This window comes from Astatotilapia calliptera, chromosome 5 (genome assembly GCF_900246225.1).
Source record: "Astatotilapia calliptera chromosome 5, fAstCal1.2, whole genome shotgun sequence".
NCBI classification, from domain to species: domain Eukaryota; kingdom Metazoa; phylum Chordata; class Actinopteri; order Cichliformes; family Cichlidae; genus Astatotilapia; species Astatotilapia calliptera.
In genome coordinates, this window is record NC_039306.1 from 18,252,386 (window position 1) to 18,278,336 (window position 25,951).

The following is a 25,951-nucleotide window of genomic DNA, read 5'->3' on the forward strand; positions in this document are numbered from 1 at the left end:
TACACAAAAACACGCACACCAGGCACTCTGCAGGATAACTGATAATTACTTATCATTCGTACTTTGCAGCATATATCAGCGTAAATGTTGGAAGGAAAATGTGTAGTGACAATTGAATGAACATGGAACCAAAAATACAGGCTCAAAAACATAAATAAAGCATTGAATATTTAATTTAAAGCTTTGAGCCAGTATACACAGCTCCATAATGATACTTTTGTGCAGAGCTTTTTCAAAAGAATGACAAGAAAATCAATCATGAAGTATTTCTCTCTACTGAAGTGACAGATGCTCATATCACAGAATTTGAATGCCCAGAGGTTTAATTTACACCTCTTCGAAAATCTTTTTGGAGGCCTGAAAAGTAGCACATTGAGAGCAAATGTAGGGGTGGGGGGTGGGGAGCAGGCTCCTTGTGACTCATAAGCAGTTCATATGGCTCCTTTCAAAATTCATTACACGGTTATTTATTCTGTGAAAATGATGCACATGGGCGAGGTCCACACCACAAACGGGGGCGTACATTAGGGCTGCACGATTCATCATATTAAGATCTCTGCGCAATCTCATTCTTAACAATTCTGCTGTGTTTGCATCTAATGGACAGAGATGCTGCATTGAACCTAGCTTTCAAAATATTTTCAGAATTAAACAGAAAAAAAGTTTGAAATTGTGGAAACTTATCTTAAAATGAATCCACCGAAAGTGAAAAAACAGAAGAAAAATACAAGTGCCTGACTGAATTTATTAGTCAACAGTGTATCTGTTCCACCACCTGAAAGTACTGTAAAGTTAGCTGGCTCCAGTGCCCTGCATGTGGACACAACATTAATGAGACATCTGTTTACAGCCTGTGTGTGTGTTGTGTGTGTGTGTGTGTGTGTGTGTGTGTGTGTGTGTGTGTGTGTGTGTGTGTGTGTGTGTGTGTGTGTGTGTGTGTGTGTGTGTGTGTTTGCATTGTAAGGGAAAATGAGACCTTGCCAGCATGTTTAGACACAACTACTTAGTGATAAGGGCAAAGTGTAATGAGGTCAGTAACTTCATCCTGTAATTCCAGACCGTTCAACCATTTATTCAGTCAATCAATCCACCATGTAGCTCTCATTCTTCTTCGCTCATCCAGTTAACACAAATTTACTGAGTCTTTTCTTTTTATTTATTTATGTTTTTTTGAAAGTCAGTCATTCATGAAATGTTATTGCTACTGTATTCTTTGTACCTTATAGACGATCAAATAAATAAAAGCTGTAGGTGTCTACTTACGGTAACCCCCCCCCCCCCCCCCCCCAAAAGAAAAAAACAAAACAAAAAAAAACCTCTCTGACTTTTTTTTCCATCTGTTTCTCACTTTCTCCTTTACACATGCATACATGCATGGAAGAAACACATCTGCTGCCTACTCCACTCTTGTATGACCAGGCTGTGAATGCAGTTATGTATGAGCTGCTGTATTCATAATAGCAGAAATATAAGTGCATTTTGATTATGTAAAACATGCATGAGCTTTTAAAATGGTGTAACAGGATATATTGAAAATTGAAAGAGAAAAAAATGCATACAAAGTAAGTGATGCTTACTCTTGTTTTCAAAGAATACAATAGTAAGCAGTAAGACAATTTAAAGACTATTTTAAACTAAACTCAAAGAATTTAGTTTAAAATAGTCTTGACGTCTCTAATTTTGTCACCCGGGCTTTTCCAACATTTCTAACTGCACACATACACAGTGCATGCACGCCCACACAAATCCACAATCCTTCCCCCCTGGGAGTGAAAAGAGAGAGCATCCAGGGCCAAGAGGCTGAAAGGGAGAGTGACAGTGGTCTATCTGCTGTCTCCCATCTGGGTGTCAGTCTCTGGTTTCGCCCAGGGGCTCAGATAAGCTCCGGACACAATAGGGACAGCTATTAAAATTCAAACTACCAGAGAGAGTCATGAAATAGTCATAACAGGTAAGGGAAATCAACACACTCTAATGCCCCCTTTATCATCTGTCTGTTTGAAAGCGCAGGGAAGAAACAGAGTTTGGGTTTCTGATCATTGGGTGCAGGAAATTGGACTAGAAAGCCAAAACAATGCTTTAAAATGCTAAGCTATAATCTATTCATCCATCCATCCTCTAAATATCTTATCTATCTAGGGTCACAGGAGGCTGGAGCCAATCCCACCTTACACCCCCCCCCCCCTCCCCCCAGACATATCACTAGTCACTTTCTCACTAGTGACATGTACAGGGGACGGGGGGTACAAAACAAACACAGCGCCAACACAAGGAGAGACAACGCTCCCATATCCAAACCTACAGCTTATACATGTCTATACATAGGGAGGAAACCAGAGCACTCGAAGGAAGACACAGGGAGAACATCTGAACTGCACACATAGAAATGGCCCAGTGAAATAAATAAAAAAAAAATGCTGACTGTGCATCACTATTCAATGACCTTTATTAAACGAAGCCATCTGCTTTATATATGTAATTATTTCTTTTTACCATTAAAATTTTTTTTTAAATATATATATAAAAAAAAAATATATATATATATATATATATTTTTTTTTTTTTCTTTTCAAAAAATGTTTGAATTTGTATTTTCAACTTTGGTATCTATATAAGCTATATAAGCCCAGAAGTTCAAACCTGGGGCCTGTTTACTGCAGTTTTACCGCACAAATAGATACACCTGCTGTTGTGCTTCTAACTTACACAGTGATGTAGAGATACTGACTGAACACTGCAGCACTTGAAGTACATATAACACATAATAAAAGTCTTTAATGTGCTACGAGTGCTGCTGAATCTTTATCCTCTGCACCTTGGCAGTTGTGTCAGAAGCCTCTGCTTTGCTTCTGCAGTGAAATAAATACTGGTAAAATATTTGTCACAGAGAAAAAGGCAAACTAAACTCCTTGAACCAGCTTTTCTGTGTGGAGTTCGCATGTTCTCTCTGTGCCTGCGTGGGTTTTCTCCAGGTGTTCAGGCTTCCTCCCACGGTCCAAACACATGCATAATTTGGTGATTCTAAATTGTAGGTGTAGGTGTGGATGTGAGCGTGAACATTTGTTTCTGTGTAAGCTCTGTAGTGGACTGGCAAACTGTCCAGGGTGTAACCTGCCTTTTACAGCTCGGAGAGTCTCCAGCAACACCTGCAACAACGGCTAGATAAGTGGATTTACTGAAAGGATTTTCAATAAATTCTTTAAGTTATAAAATCTCCTAAATAGTTTCAAATATCATTAAAGTCTCCAAGAGTTTATAGGGATGCATTGAATAAGGTTTTGTAAAAATTTGAAAATAGGCAAGATTAAGCTTTTGCTTGCTTTATGATCATGGGTATGGCACAGACAGATACATTTTAAAGGTCCAGAAAAGCTTATTTCTATCTCCTTGTTTGTGCTTGTCTTTTCTGATGTGACAGGCTTGTTATACAGTTTTCAACTACTGGTAAACTCAAAGCTCAGAGACAGCTGCTCTGTGCCCTTGAGCAAGGCAGGGCTGGATCTGGTTCAAGACTATCTGTTTATGTGCCCTTGAGAAGGAAATGCTGTCTGTCTGTTTGGCAGCAGTGGTAACACCCTTATTCTGCCCCACAGCGGGAGAAAAGAGAGGAGAGAGGTCAACTCAGGAAAAAAGCTGACATGGAGAGAAACAAGCCGGTTATACACCCGGACTCTGCATATCCAGCTAAAAGCACTGCCGTGCCTGTCAACTCCCTATCCAGATACTTCTGACTTCCAGCATTTCAGATTTAAGACATTTCAGCAGACAAGTACTGCATGTAGATATACAACAGCAACCTAGGACAAAGATCTAAATACTTCTACAAAGCCAGACTTAATAGGCGTAATAGCTCTAAGCAAACACAATAAATTATTTTTCAAATAAAGATATGATCCAATATAAGGTTATATCCATAAGAGAGGGCACCTAAGTTTGTTCTAAATTGATTTCCAAGTAAAAGTTTATTAAGCACATGTCCTGTTTTTTTTATTAGCACTGGATTAGCTTACAGTCACTTTTTGGATTCTAAAAAGAAATTTTACATCTTCAACCATGTTTACTGTGCCAATCTGTACACCATACTATAAACTCACACAGACAGACATACTGTATACTGTCATGAGTCAGCACCAGGCTCCATGGGAACAGGCCAGTAGAGTCTGGTTTTTGGCAGCTGTCCTCTTAATTCAGCCAGGCATCTCTTGGGACATGCCCAGCATCTGTGTGTGTATCTTTCTGACATTCCCTCTAAAGCTGTGATTTCATCAGAGAGTTGCACACATATGCAACAAAGGGATATATATATATATATATATATATATATATATATATATATATATATATATATATATATACTTTAAATATATACATATTGCTGCGCATTATAAGACCACAACCATATTTGAATCAAACCCAATGCAGGAACATGAGTGTAATCTTGCCTCTTTGCACATGATTCAGCTACCCTTTATTCAATGCTCATGAGTCAGACTGTACCCATCTTTTAAGTGGCCCTTCATTTTGGCTATACCTTTCACAGTAGTCATCATGTTGACTAAAATCTGTCCAGACACACAAATATAAAAACCTGTCAAACTCACCAAAACCATTTCTGTTGTAGTTCCTGCAGGAGGTGCGTCACCATGAAAACAAACACAGACTCACCTCGCTGACATGGCTGGTAATATCTTCAAACCAAAATGAGCACATTTGTTATGCAGGAAGTCAATAATAAAGTATACAGTTAATGTATACATTGGAGGCCACTCTCTTACATAACAAATCCCTGTAGCTGAGGTTGTACTTCTCTAGGAACAGCGATAAAAGCCTAAGTCTAAGCTTCTGAGAAATGATTGCACTTCCCAGTGCAGTAGAAAGATTCACCAGCCATTATTATTGTTCCCTAACATCTGTTAGTCCTTTTTTATTACACCGAATTAAAAAAAAGTTTGCACTAGTTTTGTAATAAGGCATGCAAATGGTTTATTAGCTCTCACTACCAATTTTTCTAATCTTTTATCAAAGTTTAATTGGAATCATTTAGGTTGCTAGGGTGAACCTTTATGGGTTTCTCTTTTATATCAAGCCATCAAAGCTTTTATATCTCTAGGTCTGATGGCATGTGAGGTAGCTGACTTCTCGTGTTTCAGTACGCTATCAAGCTTTCAGATTCAAGTGTCAGTGCAGCTGAAAGGTTATTTTTTTTCCTGATTTCACATTCCTGACAGTCTAGGATCATTTAAAAGCACTTTGTCATCTTTTAATAACTGGATTTATGCATGATATCGTGCTTTATATAGTGTAATTTTACTGTCATCTGGTCACTATTTCACAACAGCTGAGCAAAAGGGGAAAAAACGTGCAAAAATACAAGAAAAAGACATCAGAGAGACTTTTGTTTGTGGGTGCACTGTAGCAAGCCCATGTTGTTTTCTTATGATTACTGCTTATCACTAATTTGCAAAGAATTGATGAATTATTGATGAGCCTTTATTGAAAACAGACTTTTTTTCATGACATCCGAAGTATTACATGAACCACTCATTAGGGCACCAGTGTAAATCTTCTTAATACCGCATATAGAGTGGTACTGCAGTGACTGACTGCTGTGCCAGATTACTGCTTCAGTCTGCCTCAAGGTCACTGCTACTACACTGCAGAACACCTGTGTGAGTAGTGGTGTACATGTCTACGTGTGCGTGTCTGCCCACAGTGTGGTTTTGCTTTCTCACAGAGCAAAATGGCTGTGTATCATTTATAATCTGTCCTCTGAGAGCCATCTCTCTCTCTCCCTTCTTCGCTGCCTCCAATTTCATTCCGTCTCTCTTTTTTTTCCCCTACCTCTTCCAGCCCTTTTACAGAGTCACTAGGGGAGGAGGGAGCAAGAGGAGGGCAGATACAAGAGGAGCAGAGGAGGAGCAGAGCAGGAGAAATTGTCCTTATTAAAGAGACGGCAGCGCCATGTGAGAGATCCCTTGTGGGACAGAGATTAAATAGACTGCGTCAGAGGGGAACGTGCTCATGGTGCTGCGACTGGAGGACGTGATTAGTATGAACATCGGGGATGGAGAGATGGAGGGAGGGTGGAAAAGAAAGGGGGTGAGGAGGAAAGGTGTGATGAGGGACAAATAGATGAGAAAAATGGAGGTTACGATCAGAAGAGGAGAATGAGCAGAAATGTCAGAATGCACACTGAAATGTGAAGAGAACACAAGCAGGGAGGAAAACAAAGAGAATATGGGAGTGAATGCATTAGAATGAGGACTAAAGACGATGAAATGGGAGAACAGGTGGTGTGTTTCAACTGAACTCTGCAGTCCCAGAAGGGAAAGAGAGAGGAGAGGTGAAGAAAAAGAGGAAGTGAGAAAAGCAGATGACAAATGAGGGGAGAAAACACTCTCCTGGGCAATGTATAGAATTTATAAAGCCCTCATTACAGTAACAGTACAGAACATTGGGACTAAAGTGTGTAGAGTTGCATGATTAGAAGCAGTAACAGCAGTACAGCATAGTACAAAAAGAAACCAGCGGTTCCTGTGTGACTGTTTTCAGGGGATGATGGTCTCAGCAGTGGAAACACATTAAGCTGATATTTTGAACAGAAGCAAATCGGACAGTTTGTAATGAAGTCATAAACTGTATATAAAAGATGGAATCTCTCGGTTGGTGAAATCATATTTTAAAGCCTCGAGCTAAGCAGTTTGGCTGCTGTCATCTTGGGTTTTCAAACTGCACAACGAGAGGATCTGACTGAGCGTATTCTTGTACTGTAGCCAAACATATGCCAAATGTTAAGCCCACCCTTAGGCATACCCTGTGTTTTGACTCGACAGGAGACCATCATTTACAAAAAAGATTAATCATGTTGTATTTAATACGACATGAAACTAGTGATTGAAACCATAAACTAATCAGTTAAGTGTTCACAGGGGTATAATTCAACCCCTACTGGCCATTAGAAAGAATGCAGATTTCAAGCACGTTCACCTGCATTTGATTTGAAGGCCACCATATGGCGATAGCTGTGGTTGCAAAAATACTTCCAGCCCTGTAGAAATCTACGGAAAAATATAAATGGCTACCTTTTATGGTTATTCTTAACCACTGATTTTAGAACATACTGAATAAAAAAAGGATATTTTTATATCTGGATCAACATGGCAAAAGCAAAAAGGCTCATCTCGAAGCTTCAAAACAGGACTTCAAAAACCAGAAGCTGACATCATGGTAACTATGTCCATCGCTAAAGTAAAGCAAGGACAGATATGAAGGACAACAACACTAAAGAAAAAAACAGAATGGGAATAAGCATCAAACTCAAAAAATTCTCAGTTTAAATCAACAACAGAAAACAGGGTGGAAATATAATCATGCTGGTTACGCTAAACATGCAATTTTTATGTCCTTTTGCCATTTATTTATTTATATTATTTATATAATGTTTAATAACTTACCATCTAAATAAGTGTACAGAGTTGTTTGAAAATGTGGAATGTGGATTTTCCTCTACAAGGATTTTGATGCTGTGTAAACCTAATTCTAACTTGTGTCTTTGTGTGAGGAGGCAATCCAAATCTGGTTTCAAATTACATTCTGATGAATAAGCTCAGTTTTCACTTTAGAGATGGAACTGTTTACTCAAGAACCAAGTTTTCCCATGAGAAGTGCAGGCAACGTGCATGATGTGCCATCTGGTTATGCGCCGCTGGTATTACTGCCACACAAGGCCATGCAGAAGCAGCCCCCTTCTTGGATCTGTGTTCACTCAGTTACAGTCATGTGTGTTACTCATCAAAGCCTACTATGCTCTGTGGTTTATGAAAGCCAATCTGCTTAAAATGAAATTTAGTCTTTTTTTATATCAATAAAAAGTAAATTTTATATTATGTGAAAATATTTTACTAGGTTAGAGACAGACAAGTTTAAAAATTTGGAGCTACTTTCATAGCATTATTGCATTGTTGCTAACTTAGTAAAAGAAGTGAGAATGGAAGACAGAGATGATGAAGGTTATAGATTTAGAGCAAGTCTATTTAGGCTACGCTGTACACTGGCCCACTGGGATACCAGCGACCGACCAGTACACTGAAATAGAAATGGGAGCAGAGGAAAGAAAAGAGAAGAGGGGGGAGAGGTAAGGTGTGGTGATAGATAGGGATGGGAGACAGAGATAAAGGGCAGCTGGGGGGGGGGGGGGGGGGGGGGGGGGTTGATTAGGAGGAAGCTTGGTGGAAGTAGGAAGGACAAATAAAGACAAAGGCAGGTAAAAAGTAAGACAACGTAAGCGAGAAGATATCCATGGCATGGTTGCAAAGTGAGAGCAAATCATTTTACCAGTTCTAAAAAGGTCAGTTCAATATGTTGAGGTCTGCAGGTTTTTTTCTTGCAGACAGATAACAGTTTAGCACAGAGGGTGGGGAAAACAGCCAGCCAGCGTGATGCACAATCATCAAATATCCCTCTTGTTTGCCACTTGCAATTTCTTCCCAGCTTCTTCCCATACTTTTTTAAGTGCACAGACCTCTACATTTGACCTAAATTAAAGATCCCATTTGGTTACGCAAATTCTGTTCTAACAATTGAACTGAAAAATGCCACCCTCACACCTGAAAAACTTGACATTGTGTGTATAAAATGAACCAGATTAGCTTTTTTCAAACCCATGCAAGCTTGAAATAGTCCTATTAACTTTTTGTAGAGTGAAGAAGAGGCAAAAAAGTGGTGGATAGTAGACATGAGGTCGTGGTATTAAAATGATCAAGCTGTGAGCATAATCCTGTTAGATACACAATTGCAGTGCAGTTAAGGTTTGTAGCTAATTAGTTAGGACTCAAAAACAGGTGTGAAACGGTCTATGTAGTTCTAGAAGTTGTGTCCAAGCAGAGGTTGAGAGTTGTAGGTAACAGTGATAAATAAATGAGACACGGCAAAGAAAAGCATTTTAAAGGAAAGGTGTGAGTTTGAAGAAATGAAATTTAATTATTCAGACTCAGAGAGGCTAGAACAGGTTGTGTGAAAAAGAAAATCAGAATTTTACTATTATTGTTGCATCTTCAAAGTTTCTCATGTATTAATTAGTATTTATTGCTTAATTTAATGTAAATTACCACTGTAGTTTTGCAATGTAGAAAAACTGTCTATAAAATGTGGGCTCTAATCCCATCTATATTTACAACTGCTTCCCTGCAAATGTTTGCCTAAGTATCCTCCTACCCTCGTTCTCAGCATCAAAAACCATCAATGCTTTGAGCACTTCTCTATCATCCAGACCCTCGAGGAACGGCTGAGCTCTCTCTGTTGATTTCTCGTTCCTCCCGAGGAGGATTACTGATGTGTTGCAGCTCTCTACTGTGTCTTATGAAACCAGCAAGTCAACTCGCACGAAAAACACCTTTTCCTTTTGTCTTCCGAAAATCAGGTCATATGCTGGTCGGCCTCATGCCATATCTTCTCAGAAACTAAGCTGTAGCCTGACAGCGCATCCGACCCCTGAATGACTAATGTCATTCACCTGCTGGCTGCCTGAGAGAAACGTTAGCTCTTCACTCCTACACTCACCTTCTTGGTAACTACATCCTGGGTAAAGGTACTGAACCTCTGAAGGCTAAGAACTGGAGAACCCAGAAATTTTAAATTTAAGTGTATTTCAGTGCAGTGTATTTCCCAGAAATATAACTATTGTATGTGCTGATTTTATAGCGATTGTATGAATAATGTACATCTGGTGGTTTGACTGCAGAACTGGGTTACTGCTGAAGAGTTGCTGTAGGTTAAATGACGTGTCCACCAGTTTGGTAGATCTGTTTTGCATAAAAATTATAGCTACAAATTCAAAGCATACTATGACTGTAATATTTTTAACACTCAAATTTTACTAATGAACTGACTCCAGATCAGCATACACGCTGTTGTGTTGTTGCTCTTGACTGTCTGATTCTTGAGTACTGGGCTGGTTTTTGAGCTTGATTGACTGGTTTCAGCTGGTTTTGTTACACAGACCTGAAGACCTGGGAATTTGCTTCCAAATACAGGATGAATCATCATAGAAACAATGTAACACGAGGGTCTCTTATGATCTAACACAGCCCCATGGGACACATTCATAGTACACAACACACATGACGGCAAGCCTTATAAAATAACTTGAAAGAGCTACCAGGATCATCTTTCTAATATAATATAATGTATTTTCTAATATACAATTGCACCACCCACCCACTCAGTTTAAATTTAGTCACTGATCCTGTCAAAGAAAACAATTAATTTATCAAAAGTAATTAAGCCTAACCAGGCACCAGGGAGAAGACAGCCTGCTTGTTAGCAATAGAGCTCAGACCCTAACTGAAAAAATGACTTGTTAAATGGACTGACCAATTAAAAATCTTCAATAAATAAATATGGTATATCCTAAAATATACGTGATAGTGTGTCTATAGTGTAGTGGTTGACACATATGCCTGACAAATGAAAGATCCCTGGAGACACAAATCCCATGGGGGTCTGTGTCAGGAAGGGTATATACTGTAAAAATCTGCCAAATAAAATATTCGGACTTACCTGCTGTGGTGACCCCTAAAAGCAGCTAAAAGTAGTAATAAATAAATATGATACGGGTAAACCTCCTTGAGCTGAAGTAAATCCACTAAATGGTACATACTGTATGGTGAATTAATAATTAATGGTGCACACATTCGATGTGATGTACTATTTTAAGTAATGCAGTCAGTATGTGACTCATATATATTGTTAACTGCACCACAAAGATGTATTTTTTTTCCACTTCTTTTATCTATTTTATTGTAAAAACTGGGTATATCAAGCAGAAAGCAGTATATTTTGAAGGACCGTGGAGTTCTACATTTGAAGGCGATAATCTAATGCCAGACGTTTTGGGTGATTTAATGTGAGACCTTCATAGGTTTTAAATGAGATGCATTTGTAATTATTCCTTGAGCAGATTAATTTGCTTTTGTCTAATGTTTTAAGGTAATTAAGTATGGGTGTAGACAACAGTATGTTAATGATTACAAGTCCCCTCTTTTTATTACATTAGCTTAAAATTTTTTGTGTGTTATTGCACATTGGCAGGCTGTGATCCTGGGTTAGTATTTAGTTGACTGATAAAATGTAATATTCAATCATGTTATCATGATCCTCGTGAGAATGGGAAAATGAAATTATAATTTTATGTCTGGTATGATAATTTTATTGCTAGCTCAAATTCAATTTATTTGAGTATCACTGTAACACTGCAGGCATTGTTTCTGCTCATATTGCGAATATGGTGATGAGCAGTAGTCACCACAATTAGATATTCAGCACAAGGCTAAAGAAGTGGCACTATAATATAAACTGAAGCGTAACCTTTTAATAGTGAGTATTTTACAGCATTACTGGTTCTTCTCTAGTTAGGGAATTTTATCCAAATGTGAGGGCATGTTTTCCTGAAAAGCTCACTCGCAATTTTATGCGTGTTACAGCGGTGTTTTGAGCATATTGTGGCTTCCGTACTATAATAATTTCTTCTGGGTCAAGACCCTCCTACTCTTGCTTTTCCACAGTATTAAAGATTTTCAATTCCCCGAGCATCTCTCCATCCCCCCAATCCTCAAGGGGCAACACTGTCCATAAAGTTATTTCGTATTTCTTTGCTTTCTACCAAGGTGGACCTACTGACGTTCTGCATGTCTCTACTGTCTCTTGAGAAAACAGTCGTATCCACCAACAGTCTTCTCTCCTATCTGAAGGAAAACAGGTCATTCACCAAGCAACTCAATGCCAACTGTTCTTGGAAACCAAGCTGTAGCCCGACAGTCCATTGAGCCCCTGAATGACTCGTGCCATTCACCAGCTGGCTGCCTAAAGGAAATGCTAGCTCTTCACCTCCCAGTCAGCCACTACATCACGGGTGTAGGTATACATCAAGGAACCAGGCTTCTGAGAAAACTGAAGGGTAAGAATCAGTGTTCTATCTGATTCTGTGTTCAGTTTTGTTTTAATCCATCTCTTTAAAAATATTTATTCACTATTTATTTAACCGTGCAATAATAATAAAAGAATTATTTTTAAAGTTTCCCTAAATTTATCTAGTTTGCTCTTATAGCCAGTGGGCGTAACCATGAGTTGACCTAGAAATGGTCTGACAGAAATGAGACGATCAGGAAACACAATCTTCTTTGGGTGTCAGCCTATAACGTTACAGGCTACCTCTGATGTCACACTGGTGACACTACAGGAATACTGATCAATTATCCCAATGTCTGGGGAGGTAGATGATTTAAGTACTGTGATAAATATTCAATACGCTGGTGTAGCTATTCGAGAGGCCAATTTTTCTGCTTGTGGGGATTATGCAACCCCCCAAAAAAGCAAGTTATGCGTAGAAATAGAATAACTAGACGTGTATATATTTAAATGAATGATTTATGATGACAAAGCTATGTTAGGTATGTATTAAAAAAAACTGCTTTAAGTGATTGGGCTGGAAGAAATACAACCACCATTATGGATTTTTGCATCATGTTCTTAAATGAAAATCTGTAAGAGCAAACATGCTACGCACGCTAGGGTAAAACCATAGAGGCACATCTGCATGTAAATTCTTACTGTTTTATTTTTTAATTAAAAATAAGAAGTAGGAAACAGATTAGGATTTGGATATTTTTATGCCATTTCTCTCATGCCCAAGAACCGCAGCACATCCCACATGGCCAAAATCTCTACCGTGTTGCTCCAGCGACCTGCTCCTTCAGGCTATAGCCAATTGGTTGAAAAAGAGAATGACAAGGGAGGGTGGGATGCTTTTGCAGGGGAGGGGGGAGTAAGGGGGGGCTAAATTGTCCACAGAGATTTCTGTGCATACTGAACAGAAATTTTCATTAGTCCCCTCAAACGGGACTCCCTCCCATGTGTACTTTGCTGATGTTGTGTTTATGCATTTCTCCAGGTGCTTTACAAGGCTGCTGCATGTCTGTGATTTTATCAGTGATTTTGGTATCAAAGAAGCAGGTTATCCATTCAGAAGGTTATGGTAATCCATAAAATTAAAAAATAAAATACAGAACAGATACTGGAAATCTGCAGTCTGCATAGGAGGACATATTCTTCGAGAAATGGTCTTTGGTACAATAAGTACCACTGCATCCATTTTCACATTCACAACCACGCACATGCATAAATAAGCGCGGTAACTCACCTTCTGTGGGTGAGGTTTTCAGTCGTTTGCACAGTCCTTCTACTCCCCCGGAGTCCTCCTGGAGCTTGACCACCGCCTCTGTTCCACGCAACTCCATCAACGAGCGCAGCTCCATGAGCGAGCAGCCAAAGGCTGCTGCATGGTTGCCCTCATTTCTTTGGTTCTTGGCGTAAAAATCGCTGTTGGACATGTCTCCCATGATGTCAGCTAGTTAAGTCAGTTAGATTAGTGTTTCTTATTGCTTATAGATCAAACAAAAGCTTTCACAAGAGAGCTCAGTCTCTTCCAAGAAAAAAAAAATCCAAAATAGGTGTGAATGAGGCAACAGCAACAAAATGAGAAAAAAAAATCTCTTCAAAGAAAAGTAAGCAGATACAGGGATTAAAAAGCGGAAAAAATCCGTGGGGATAAATTGATGAGCAGCTTCTCTGTTTCAGGAAAGACAGATTTCAGCAGACAAAAAACCATCAGAGAAGAAAAAGAAGAAGAGAAGAGAGAGCAGCAGAGGAGAGGAAGAGGAGGGGATGAAAAAACACAAGTGGGGAGCATCCAGGTAAGCACTGGACAGCCCCAGTGGTCAGGTCCTGAGAAGGGCAGTGATGGTAGATGCAAGTCCTGTCGGTCTCAGGCTCACCACGGCTGCAGTCCAGACCCGCTCCATGTGTGGCTTCCCATTGCTGCTATTCTGCTGTTGCCTCCGCTGCCTCTCTGTCTCTACATGGTGGTCTCCCCCATCACTGCTATGGAGAAAGAGAGGAAGAGAGAGGGGTGGGGGGTGAATTCAGGAGACGAATTCAAGGAGGACAGAAGGTGAGGGAGGAGCAGGGAGAGGCACAGAAAGAGAGCACAGGGATGAGCGTTGCGTTCTCAGGGCAGGGGTGAATGCAGCGGTAGATGGTGCACGGCTGAAGGACAGCCTCTCCTGGCTGCTGCAGTAACTGTTCCTCTGCTGTCTCTATCTACTGCTGATGCTGCTGCTGGTGCCGCTAACCTCATTCTGAGGACACACTAACTGACAGAAAAAGAGAGAGAGATAGAGCGAGAGAGAGCGAGAGGGAGAGGATATGAAAACGAGGGAGAGAGGAGAATGCTCCTTTCTGGTGCAGAGCGGAGAGGAGTTGTGCGCGGGCGGGAGGCTGGGGCTGCTCTGACGACAAAGCGGAGAGGCAGAACGTAGCTCTGCGCTGTCATGGGAGGATAGGCTGAGCTGTGAAGCTGCTGCTGCTGCTGCTGCTGCTATCTCACCACTCGTTCTTCCTCATACTACAGTATATGACCTTTTCTATGCAGTCACTCTGCCTCAGTGACACACTCCTCTCCACCTGTTGTCTTATGATGCTTTGCAGCAATGAACTGAATCAATGTCTCCACCTCTTTCGCCTCTCTCTTTGCATTTACATTTAAAAGCAATGACGACTGTAATCACTAAATAAGAGTTAACAGACATCTGGTGATCTTAAGTACCAGGGCTTGGAATAAACATCCACACGAGGTTAAAATTTCACCCAGACTGCTCATGTAGTTCATTTTCTGCTTGTTTGCTTATGTTTTCTTTTATTGTATTACATAAACCAAAAAGCAACAATTTGCATGATATGTTGACAACAGATATATACAGAATCCTTACACCTTATAATTTAAGTGACTTAATCAGTACCATCGGTGACCCAGCATGCCACATGCTGATCGCATCCTGACTAGATTAATCTAGAAACTCCTCAGGATGGGAGTCAGGGCATTTGCTCTCATCTGGGCTGCTAATTATCTGTTAAAGCATCCCTGTTTTATTCAGCTAGGGACCTCCTGGCTTGAAGTGGCTAGTAAAATACACATGTAACAAGAGAATCTCTGTTCACTCTAATTCCAGGATGACTTTGACTCATGCTACGTACAGAAAGTCTCCAAAGACTCTATGTGGTAGCATGTACCCTTTCTAACAATCCTTTAATCCTCATAGGTGACGAGGTAAGAATTCAGCATTACAAATACTTGGGTACGTTTCATAAGTAGACTGGATGGGTGGACGAACACTGGTGCTGTTGACATAAAGGGGAGGAACGGACGTTTTTCTCTGAGGAAGCCCAGATCTTTCGCTCTGTGCAACAAGATGCTGGGTACCAATCTGTGGCTGCAAGTACCATCTGTGGTCTGCAGGGGAACAGCATCAGTGCCAGAGATGTCAGCAGGATCAATAAACTCATTCGCAAAGGCAGAACTACCATTGGTCAAAACCTGGAGACGGGGAGTCAGGAGGTTACGGAAGAAACTGCTCTATATCATGCACGACCCATTCGACAACATTCATCACAGACAGAAAAAGGAGGAGCCTGAAACAGACACATTCAGCTTTGCTGCCATAAATGTTTTAAGAAGTTATTTTTACCTTTCATGTTAACACTGTCATGGTACTGGGTCGTGTGGCCTAGTGTTTGAGTTTTTATGTTTCTTTTTCATTTATTTGTGTTCCAGTTTAGCTCATCTAGTTAGTTTCTAGATTGCTGTTTAGTCCTTTGTCTCTTAGTTCCTTTTGTCATCTTCCCCTATACTAAGTCTCCCTGGTGCGTCTATCTGTCATGTTTCATGTCTGTGTGGTTCTTGTTGTCAAGTTAATGTCATGTCTACATCTCCATGTTTCCTGTTTTATTTTGGAGTCTACCGTGCCTTTGTCATTGTATTTAGTTTCACTTCCCCTGTCCCGTCATTATTTTCATGTCAGTCAGCTGCTTTCCCCATGTGTTCCCAGTTCCCCTAATCACCTCCTGTGTTTTTAAGTCCTCTGTTTCCTGTATCTCATTGTCAGGTCGTCTGTTATTCCCACCACAGTCTTAGCCATAGTGTTTTGTAGGTTTTTCTCATAGTTTTCACTGTGTTTCAAAGTAGCCTTAGTTTACACAGTGTTCATAGTTGTTCTCAGTTCTTTCTTAAGTTTCATTGTTTTCTTGTTCTTTGCTGCCACCATCCAAATAAAAGATCGCTTTTTGTTCAACCACCAACTCCTCTTTCCAGTGTCTGCATCTGGGTCCTGCTCCTCAACACAATCGGTGCACCCCTCCATGACAAACATTGCACATTCCCTCTGTGTAAAACTAACAACAGACACACTGTGTACCTTTTGCTATACTATCTGAACACCCTGTTTTTCTTACATATATAATTTGCTGCCTTTTTGCATAACTGTTCTCACTGATCTTTTTCTCATTAGTGTTACTGATTTAAATGTATATATTGTGTATATGCTAATTAGATGTTCTGTGTCTTGTTCTGAAGTGCAAATTTTGCTCTTTATTTTATTGTAAGTGTTTATCTGTTGATTATGGTGGAGTAACATCTATCTATCTATCTATCTATCTATCTATCTATCTATTATTGATGTTTTTATTCAAAGTCAACCACTGCCTCACAGCTGCCCTTTATCACCACCCACCCACTCAGGGGGGGACCTGGAATCAAAGCACCATTTTGTATTTGGTTGAATGCTGCAATGACTATACTGTCTACCCATCATCTGTACTGCACAACATCAATACTGCAAAAAAATTTCTGTCTGAGGGCCCTCAGAGACACTTGGCTTATTCAGATAATATAATCACACCGAAAAGCACAGTCAGCCCCCCAAAAAAAACTAATAGCGTGGCTGGTCAATATCTTGTCAGTCCATCCCACAAATTATGAGGCCACACACAGTATTCTTTTTATTTAAGGCGATAAGAGTTCACCTTTTTACTAAGCAACAAATTTGTACATGTAAAAGGCCAATGGAGCAAATCTGTGCTATAAATTGTCATTAATGAGGTGTATCCATAGTGATTTCAGTGAACAAGAAACAGCTAAAACACATTCCCAGCGATCGCTGCTGAGACTTTAAGTGCAACCTGTAACTAAGAAGTAACAGAGCTACTTTTTTACTTGTATGCTTTATGATGTCATTGAATATGCCCTGTTTGTCCCTATTTATAAGTCAGCCACAGACAGGACATTATGACATTTGTCTGCACATTTGTTCCTGTTTGGAAGCAGCCATGGGAATAAACTACTAGGGATATACCTGCTTAAACTGGCCAGACTAACACAGTGAGCAAGGTGTACATTCAAGTGTGATGATAGGACTAGTCACACAATGACACAACAGTGTGCTTGGAAACAGCAGGACACGACCTTGTCACAGAATGGTGTTGAGAGACCCTGCCAACATGTGAATATGCATCTGTGGGATGGATGCACTGTGTAACTCCACAGGCTCCAGCGCTGCATGCTAATGAGCTCCAGCTGTTTTTGAAGTTATAGAGTTAGACGGCAATGGCAAAGCCACTCGGACATTACGACTCAACAAATGTGTTCACCCTTTTAGTAAAGCTGATTACAGAAAGTGATTCCAACTCAGAAAAATGTTCTGTTTTTAACAACCAGCATATTAATTACATTTGTGATGAACAGTGTTTGATGGTTTCTTGATTTGGTGAACTTGAAAGACTGGATGTTCCTTTCTGTTTTTTCTCAAACTTTTTATACTGCGCCCCTACCCCTCGCCTGCCCCTCAGGTCCAATCAATGTTGGCGTTACTGTGTGCGTGCCAAGGCAGACATCTGCGCCTGCAAGATCCTCCAAAACTGTCAGATGAAAGTAAACAAATGCTCTCCCAGAATGTGTGTGTGTGTGTGGTTGAATGAGAACAGAAACGACATCACAGGTAATTCTCTTTTGCACCAGATGGACCACCTGCAAAAGACAGGGACATGGCCACTATCACTTTTATGCTGGTAGACCTGCACTGTAACAAAGATTATCATGCCCTGCAAGTTTATATTTATCAGCAAATCAGTCAGTAAGCCAAAGTGATAATCAGATGAGACAAATGGAAACAAACTAGGCTGTGCATCCTGTAGACTGTGAAACTGCAAATCTGAACTGGCAAAGCACAGACTGTTCCGGGGTTTACCAGCATACCCAATAACAATTAAGAAAAACTGATCATTAGATCAAAAGACCTGACTTGAGTATTGATCATTAGTAGGGATGCAACAATCCCACATTTGTATCAGATATCAGAAGAGTCCTGATCCAAAAGGTTGGATCAGACATTGATGACAACTTGTCGATCTACAGTATGGGCTGATCTTTCAGTTCAGGTCTATGTTCTTATGTATTTAATTTACCAGCATCTGAGGCTTAGCTAACATAGCTGAAATAGGTGCAGTTTGGAGACCAACAGCTTTTCTCTGTATGTTTGAACAAGTTTTATTATTTAACTGCAAAGTGTGTTAACTGTGCGTTCAAGTGATGGAAAAGCTCCAATGAGGGGAGTGCTTAAGCTTCTCTTTCCAGCTCGCTTTCTGGCTCACTTTCCCTAATGCATGGTCAGAGAGGAAAAAGTAGTGTTGTTTTCACACTTATTGGGAAGATTTCATTTAACTTGCAACTATAAATGACTGCAGTATGCAGACGGCTAATGACTTCATTTGAGCTGAAGTGAGATGAGTGCAGATAAACAAACTGTTAAAGTAATAAATTTTTTCTTGCCTCTTCTTTAATTTTACTGATACATATCAATTCAGGAAATGTTCTTTTTTGGACGGGATTTTTTGCTAGATTTTATTTAGCAAATTTAGCAATGTTTAAGTCAATCCTGATGGAAACGTACACATGAACTAATGTTTCACAGCCTCACAGTGAGAAATTGCTCTCCTGCTTTCAGCTACTAACTTTAGGGGTCGCCAAATTGGATCATCTGCCTCCAACGCCCTGTCCCTAGCTTCCTCTTCTGTAACACTAGCCCTCTGCTTCTTCTTCACTATATCCATGAATCTTCTGTGTGGTCTTCCCCTTTTCACCCTCCCATATTCAACATCATTTGTCCAATATATCCTCTATCTCTCCTCTGCACACGCCCAAACTGTCTCAGTCTTACCTCTCTAACTCCAAATCGCTCAGCCTGAATTGTCCCTCTGATGTACTCACTTCTAATCCCGTCCATCCGGGCCACTCGAAACAAAAATATTAACATATTTAACTTTGCCACCTCCAGCTCAGCCTTCTGTCTTTTTCTCAGCGTCACCCTCTCCAAACCATGCATCATAGCAGGTCTCACTAACATCTTGTAAACCATCTCTTTTGACTCCTGTTGCTACCCTTCTGTCACAAATACAGCTTATTTATTTAACACTGGTATCAGATGGGTACTCAAGGTATCAATATTCTATCATTGATGAAAAAAGTTGAATGGGTGCATTCCCTAATCACAGAGATAAAAGGGGATAAAACACTGCTTAATCTATCCATAATAGGATTTAAACTACATATTGATTGGTCTGAAACTAGTTTAAAGACATTTTTTAGGAATGAGTTGCCAAAGAAAACTGGAAAATCAACAAGTTGCTAAAATCTAATCCAAACTAGAGCTTGATTCCAGATTGGCTTGCAGGATGAAGCGCAACGTGACTAATATACTGCAGAATGTCAGTGCAGCTCATTTAACAACATCTGTTTATTACGGACCACGTGAAGCTTTGTATTTCAAGCTTCATGTTGTCACATTGCTGCTGGTGATGGTGGTGTTATACTCTGCTGGTGTGCAGTTGGCTATCTTTAAATTATAGTCACATGCAAGAGTGGGAGATAAGATGAGAGGAAGGGAGAGAGAAAAAAGGAACCCGGAGACAGCCAAGGGAGGAAAGTTGAAAGATGGAGGAAGGCATAGATGAAAGGAAGAGTTTGAATGAGTGATACATAATCATGAAATAAAGAGGGGAAAGCAGAGAAAGTGCAAAGCAGAGGGTAGATAAAGGTGAGGTGTAATGCTAATACCTGAGCCGAGTAACTTCAAAGCAGCTGATGCTCTACTTTTTATGGACTGCAAACATACAGACATTTACACTATCTTTTATGCGCACAATTGATTTCCTCTTTCCTTGGAAGGGAGGTTGTGGCTGCAAAGGGAGCCATTGGTGGTCTTACGTACTGAGATGAAACTCTGATAAAAGGTATGATCATTCTTCAATGTTGTAGGCGTCTTTCTTAACTAAAGTGCTAAAGATTTGTATCTTTTGTTGATTTCTTAGCATCCTGATGACACCAATATGTTCTACTGCTACCACCCCAACCTGTTTTTCTCCATATAGTGCCACCCAATACAACAAATTTCGATGTAGTGTTCTTGCTTTCCTGTCTATTTGCACCTGACTGAAACTCCTCCTGCTGTGCTATCCTTCTGTCTAATTCCCTGCCTGTGTGCCAGTTCATCTACATATTTGTTGGCATGCCCCTCATGAGCTGACAGTGAGTAATGAGTAACATCTGATTAAACACTGAAGGAGAAAGTGCACATTTTGCAAAAATTAACAGCTTTTTATCTAAAGTGCGTAACACACTTAATGGGACTTTATGAACTTAAACACCATATGGGAACAACATTAAAATGTGGAGCCCAACAACCAGATGCTAAGAGCATCTGACCATAATACATTATATTGTGTTTGCCTTCTAACTAACTCCTAAGAAATCGCAGAGGAACGCATTATCGGTAAGACACAAAAAAGGCCTTTTACATAAAACCAAACAGCTGTTATCTATAAAGCTTGTGACATGTCATTGTCACAGATAGAGATTTCTAAGTACTTACAGAGTACAAATAGCACGCACAGTCCACTAATGTATTGTCATCCCACTATCTTATCACTATTTTTCAGCCATTATGCTTCGCAAGATTTCCATTTAGGACACTTAGCTTGAGATTCACTCAAGGATACAGGTTATAATATTTTGAAATGCAGTGTGATGACAATATTGCAACCATTTTAAGGACGGATTTCAAATCTGCACAATATGTACAGTATAAAAATATATATTTAACTTTAAAATTGATCTTACCTTTAATGCTAACATTGATGTATTGCATTATGTTTAGTCCTCTCTCTCCTTGGTCTCTCTTTTCTGCTCTGTGACTGTAAAGAACAAGTGCTAATGATGAACCTGTGTTCTAATAATTGCTGCTTTCTCCTTGATGTAAAGTTCCTGGTCTGACAAGAAGTGGGCAGTTTGCTGCCCTCCAGTGAAGTCATGTGCATTCTCTGTGCCTCTCAAAATGTCCTTGAGCACAGTGAGGCAGAGCTGAGGTATGAGCTGTGCCCACTGCAACATTGCCACCAGCATAGCTGGCATACAGCCCCCCCTGCCTGTGACATAAAATAGTGCAGAAGACTTTAGTAAGAGCTGTTCTGCACCTTTGCCAGTTCACAGATGTCACATCGTAATTTCAGTTTCACAAATGCTCACAAGTTCGTGAAATCACATCATGCTTTAAATTTATTAAATGTTAAAAACACTCTTTTTTTTTAGGCGTTCATGCAGGCGGGACAAAAATAACACTACAAATTACAGAAAGGAAAAAATGAACAGCATACTACCAAAGTCTCAAAAAAATATAATACAAGCTTCTCAAATGTACCATTTATTGCATGTAGTTTGAGTGGGGTTGAGTTACAATGCAAAGACTTATAAACAGTGATGTATGATAAGTTCAATAAACTCCATCACTAAAACAGCATCATAATGCATAACCTGCAAAAGACTGCCAGTTTCTGCAATTAAAAAAGGCAGTTTGTCTCATAAAACGGGGGTAAGAAAATAATAAGCAGCATAAGCAGTGGCACAATGTTCAGGGAATCCCCAAATACATGGTGCATTAGGTAGCAGCTGCTGTGGAACACATACACACACATACACACACAAACACACAACCAGACAGAGAGAAAGACACATTAACTGACATTGTCTCAGAGGTGAATTGTTATATAACAACCACACAGAGATTCTTCTTTCAGCCACCATCAGTGCTCTCTAATTGGGTTGAAAACAGCTGTCACGCTAACTATGTGCAGACAGAGCCTGACAAAAAATAAATACATTTTTTCTTCACTAACCAATGCAGGAGCTCGATAACGACTGCAGATCCAACCCATGTCAAGCTAAAAAGAAGATAAAGAAAGCAAGAAAGGTATCACAGGAAGAGGAAGAGCAACAAATACCCATGTGAATATGTACTTGTTCAGTTAGTCCATGAGTACTTGGTAGTATCATTTTGGCTTTGTACACCACCGCAGCTGATTTTAGATCAAACAATCAAGATGTGATTGAAGTACAGATTTAAAGCTTTATTTTAAAAGAGTCTACTATTTTCAGAGGCACAAAAGTAACACTAGAATTGACTGACAAGCAGTTTCGTGGCCAGGTGAGGCATGATCCCTCAATATTTCATGAGACATTAAGCAGACAAAAAATCAGGAGATAATTCCAAGTATTAAACTTGCATTTCATATTTTTTAACTGGAGATCTCGAAGCTATAATTAGGCTTAAAATAAACCCTCTTAGACAGTTAAAAATTTTAGGACTGGCCAAATCAACAGTCTGGTTTATTTTTTAAAAAGAAGCAAAGCACTGGCTTGCTCATTAGCTCCAAAAGGCCTGAAAGCCCACAAAAGTCAGTTAAAGAGAAGATGACAAAATTATTTCTATGGTTGAGAAAAGCAACTACAAACTCTAACCAAGCCCAGAACACTTGAAGAGCTAAGTGTATCAGTGTCAAAATCTACAATTAAGAGACGCCTTCATCAGTGGAAATACAGAGAGCTGTTACGCTTGAAAACAGGAAGGCCAGAGTCGAACAGATCTGGAAGCAAAAAATAAATAAAAACAATCTTAGGAGAGATTAAACCAAGATGAACCGGCATCAAAATGATGGAAAGAGAGACAGATTATGATCTCAACCATATCACATCATCTGTCAAACATGGTGGGGCCAATGCTATGGCATGGGCATGTATGGCTGCCAGTAGAAACAGGTCACTGGTCTTTGGTGGTAACGTGATTACTGTTAGAATTACATGGATGACTTCTGAAGTGTACATAGCTATACTCTAGGCTATACTGTGATCTGTAAACAAGCAACTGAATGCAGCTGCACTAAAGACCTCGCAAAGCCTCTTAGGGGAGGAAACAGCATTTGGTGATTTGTTCTAAAATTCAGGCAGTCTGCAAAAGGATGACTGCAAAGAATTTTCACCCACGTATTAAAAACAAACAATCCTTACCTTGTAAATGATGCTAGTCCAACCAATTATTTTTTTACAACTGAGAAATGTCTATAAAAATATAAGAAAAAGGCGTTGTATCACATGCATTTTCTAAATTGCTAAGTGTGCAGTTCAATCACATCTTGATTTTAAATCCACTGACCATTGCCCAAGTATTTATGGACCTAACTCTGTTTGTGGTTGTGTGCTAGGGGTAGCTGATGAGGGGCTTTTGAAGACAGTCAGTTGGCCAGACAATGCCAATGGCTGCAGGGGTTGCTATGTGTCACTCCAGACTAAGATTAAGAAGCAAATAGGTGAGACCTGATGATAATATGCTATAGCTGTAAAACGACTGGGCTAAAGGACAGAGGACAAGGCAGTGAGTAATGCAAACATTTGCACCAAATAGTGAAGCTCTCATGAAAGGCATCTTTTAGCTATACAAGAAAAATAATTCTTTTAGAAGACGACTAGTGTCTCAATCATACGTGATGCAAAGAATCCAAAGAGGTAAAGAGGAAAAGGATAGATCTGGAACAAGGAGAGGGATCAAGGACGTCTGCAACAGCTAGAGTGATAAATGGGCCACAAAAAAAACACATAAAAGGTGATAAGCAGATATTGTTGCTGACCTCACCACCACTACAATAACCAACACATCAATGTCATACCTTCAAACTATTGATCATTGAATTGTTAGAACTTGTAGAATAAGCACATCTTGAACAAGGACGTGTATACTGAGGTCTTTTTCTCCAACCTGCACTCCCATTCAGACTTGCTAATACTCGCTGACTTTGTTGGTTAACTTGTTTAGTAGTGAGACAGAATAAGGCATATTTTGCTGACGGACCATGAGTTTGCATCTCTGGTGTGTCGCTGTTGCAATGCCATCTCTTGCTTGCATCCTGACTTCCACCTGCTACTTTTGCTTTTCTTCTTTTGAAGCACACCGTACAATTTTGGCAGGTACAGCGATGTGACATTTTCTCTTGCCATGCCCATGCTTTTATGCTCTTCTTATACTGCCTGGACACTCTCAGTCTCTCCCGTTATTTTTAAGTACAGCATTTTTTTCCATAATATTGGTTCATTATTTGAAGACTTGCAACAAATAACTTTTTTGTACTTTCAAGTGAATACATTCGCAGCCCAGTGCAAAAATAATTTTGCTCTAATTAGCTCTAATTCGCCCTTCATAACTAATGTGTCCTTTATAACTAGCCTGTTTAAATCTTAAGGACTACATTTTTCATTACTAGCTTTACTTATTACAGGCAATTCCAGCCAGCTGTCTCCTTTACCTTACTTTATTTATTCAAGTCTCTCTCAACTTTTCAGTTGTTTATGTTACATGAGGCCATGAGATGCTGAAACTGAAAATTAGCAAGGGGTCAATCTCATTAGTCAGTCACATAGCCATTAGCCAATACGCACAACCTGGATAATCGTTCCTTCTGACGCGTACGACCTTTCCGTGTGGAATTTAAATGTTTTCAGCATGCTTGTGTGGGTTCTCTCTAGGTTAGGTTAACTGGTGATTGAATGTGAGCACGAACAGTTAACTGCCTGTCTCAGTATTAGAGCTGCAATAGATAGGTGACCTGCCTAGGTTGTAGCTTGCCTTTCACGTTATGACAGTTGGGATGGATCTACCGATTTAACTGTAACTAAGGGTTTCAGGTGGGAATTTAAATTTTCTTTCTTATTTATTATCGAAACAAAAACAAATCTTATTATTTTGCAAACATTACAATGCAATAGTGACAAAACATCATATATGCAATAGTTACCACTAGGTGTGTGGATTTATTTGGAATGACAGAGGGCGACGTTATCAAAATGGGCATGTAACTGGCACGGGTGGATTGCTGTGTACACTTTGCCAAGGCTTTGGCTCTGTACTGTAGCTCTCCACTGACTCGTCCTAAATCTTTGGAGCTGACCCTGCATATTTATGGTCTGCAACGCTACTTTTATAATGTAACAGAGCTTAACAAGGAAGAGAGAATATATGGTTTCCCTATACAAGAAGCCAGGGATGCATTACTTAAAACACTGATGTGTTCATTTTAACAGCCAGTGGGGCGGTTTGCAGCTCTGCAACATCATAAATACACTTTTATTTATTTTTCTTTCAATATTTTAATAGTTTGTGCAGCTCTAATTAGCTTGCACTTGTCATTAACAAAATGACCTGGATATAAATTTGGGCACCTACAAAACATTCCACTTCCATGTGTGTTTTTTGAAGACTGTAGCATCACACCAATTTGCACTGCTTAATAAATCTGGCTCTAGGTTTTGTTTCTTAATTAAAGCCAGTTTAAACTGCCTCACCCATATCTGTGGTACATTGTTCAAATATTAAACAGCCTCCCTGAACATCGCCAGAAACATGTATGGCAGGCAATACCTGGCAGACTCAATTAAAACATGAGCACAAAGAACCAAGAAAATGTAATGGGGTCAACCTTTTCACTTTTGACCTTTCTGATGGATAACAACTTTCACACCCTTTTAGCTTCAGGCTCACATCCAGCTATCATAACCTTACCTGCCTGAACCTAGTCCAACCTACAAGAAGTCTCTTTTATTTTATTTCAAACTCTGGTTTACTCCTCAAGGAAAGTATCACATTAAACAAGTGAATGACACATGTGCTTATGGGGATTTTACTAATCCATA

General features: G+C 39.7%; 1 protein-coding gene across 11 annotated transcripts in view; it reads right to left on the minus strand.

Annotated features, from left to right (window-relative positions):
* Nucleotides 1-25,951, minus strand: part of atp2b2 (ATPase plasma membrane Ca2+ transporting 2) — a 115,207-nt gene that overhangs the window by 55,811 nt on the left and 33,445 nt on the right. For 3 of the 11 annotated variants that reach the window (XM_026167723.1, XM_026167726.1, XM_026167724.1), the window contains exon 1: nucleotides 13,196-14,354. In XM_026167723.1, the coding sequence (XP_026023508.1) occupies nucleotides 13,196-13,394 (199 nt within the window). In that variant the 5' untranslated portion in view covers nucleotides 13,395-14,354. Of the gene's footprint in view, nucleotides 1-13,195; nucleotides 14,360-21,058; nucleotides 21,323-25,951 lie in introns of those variants that run through there. The other 8 variants (XM_026167720.1, XM_026167721.1, XM_026167728.1 and 5 more) reach the window with 6 other exon arrangements.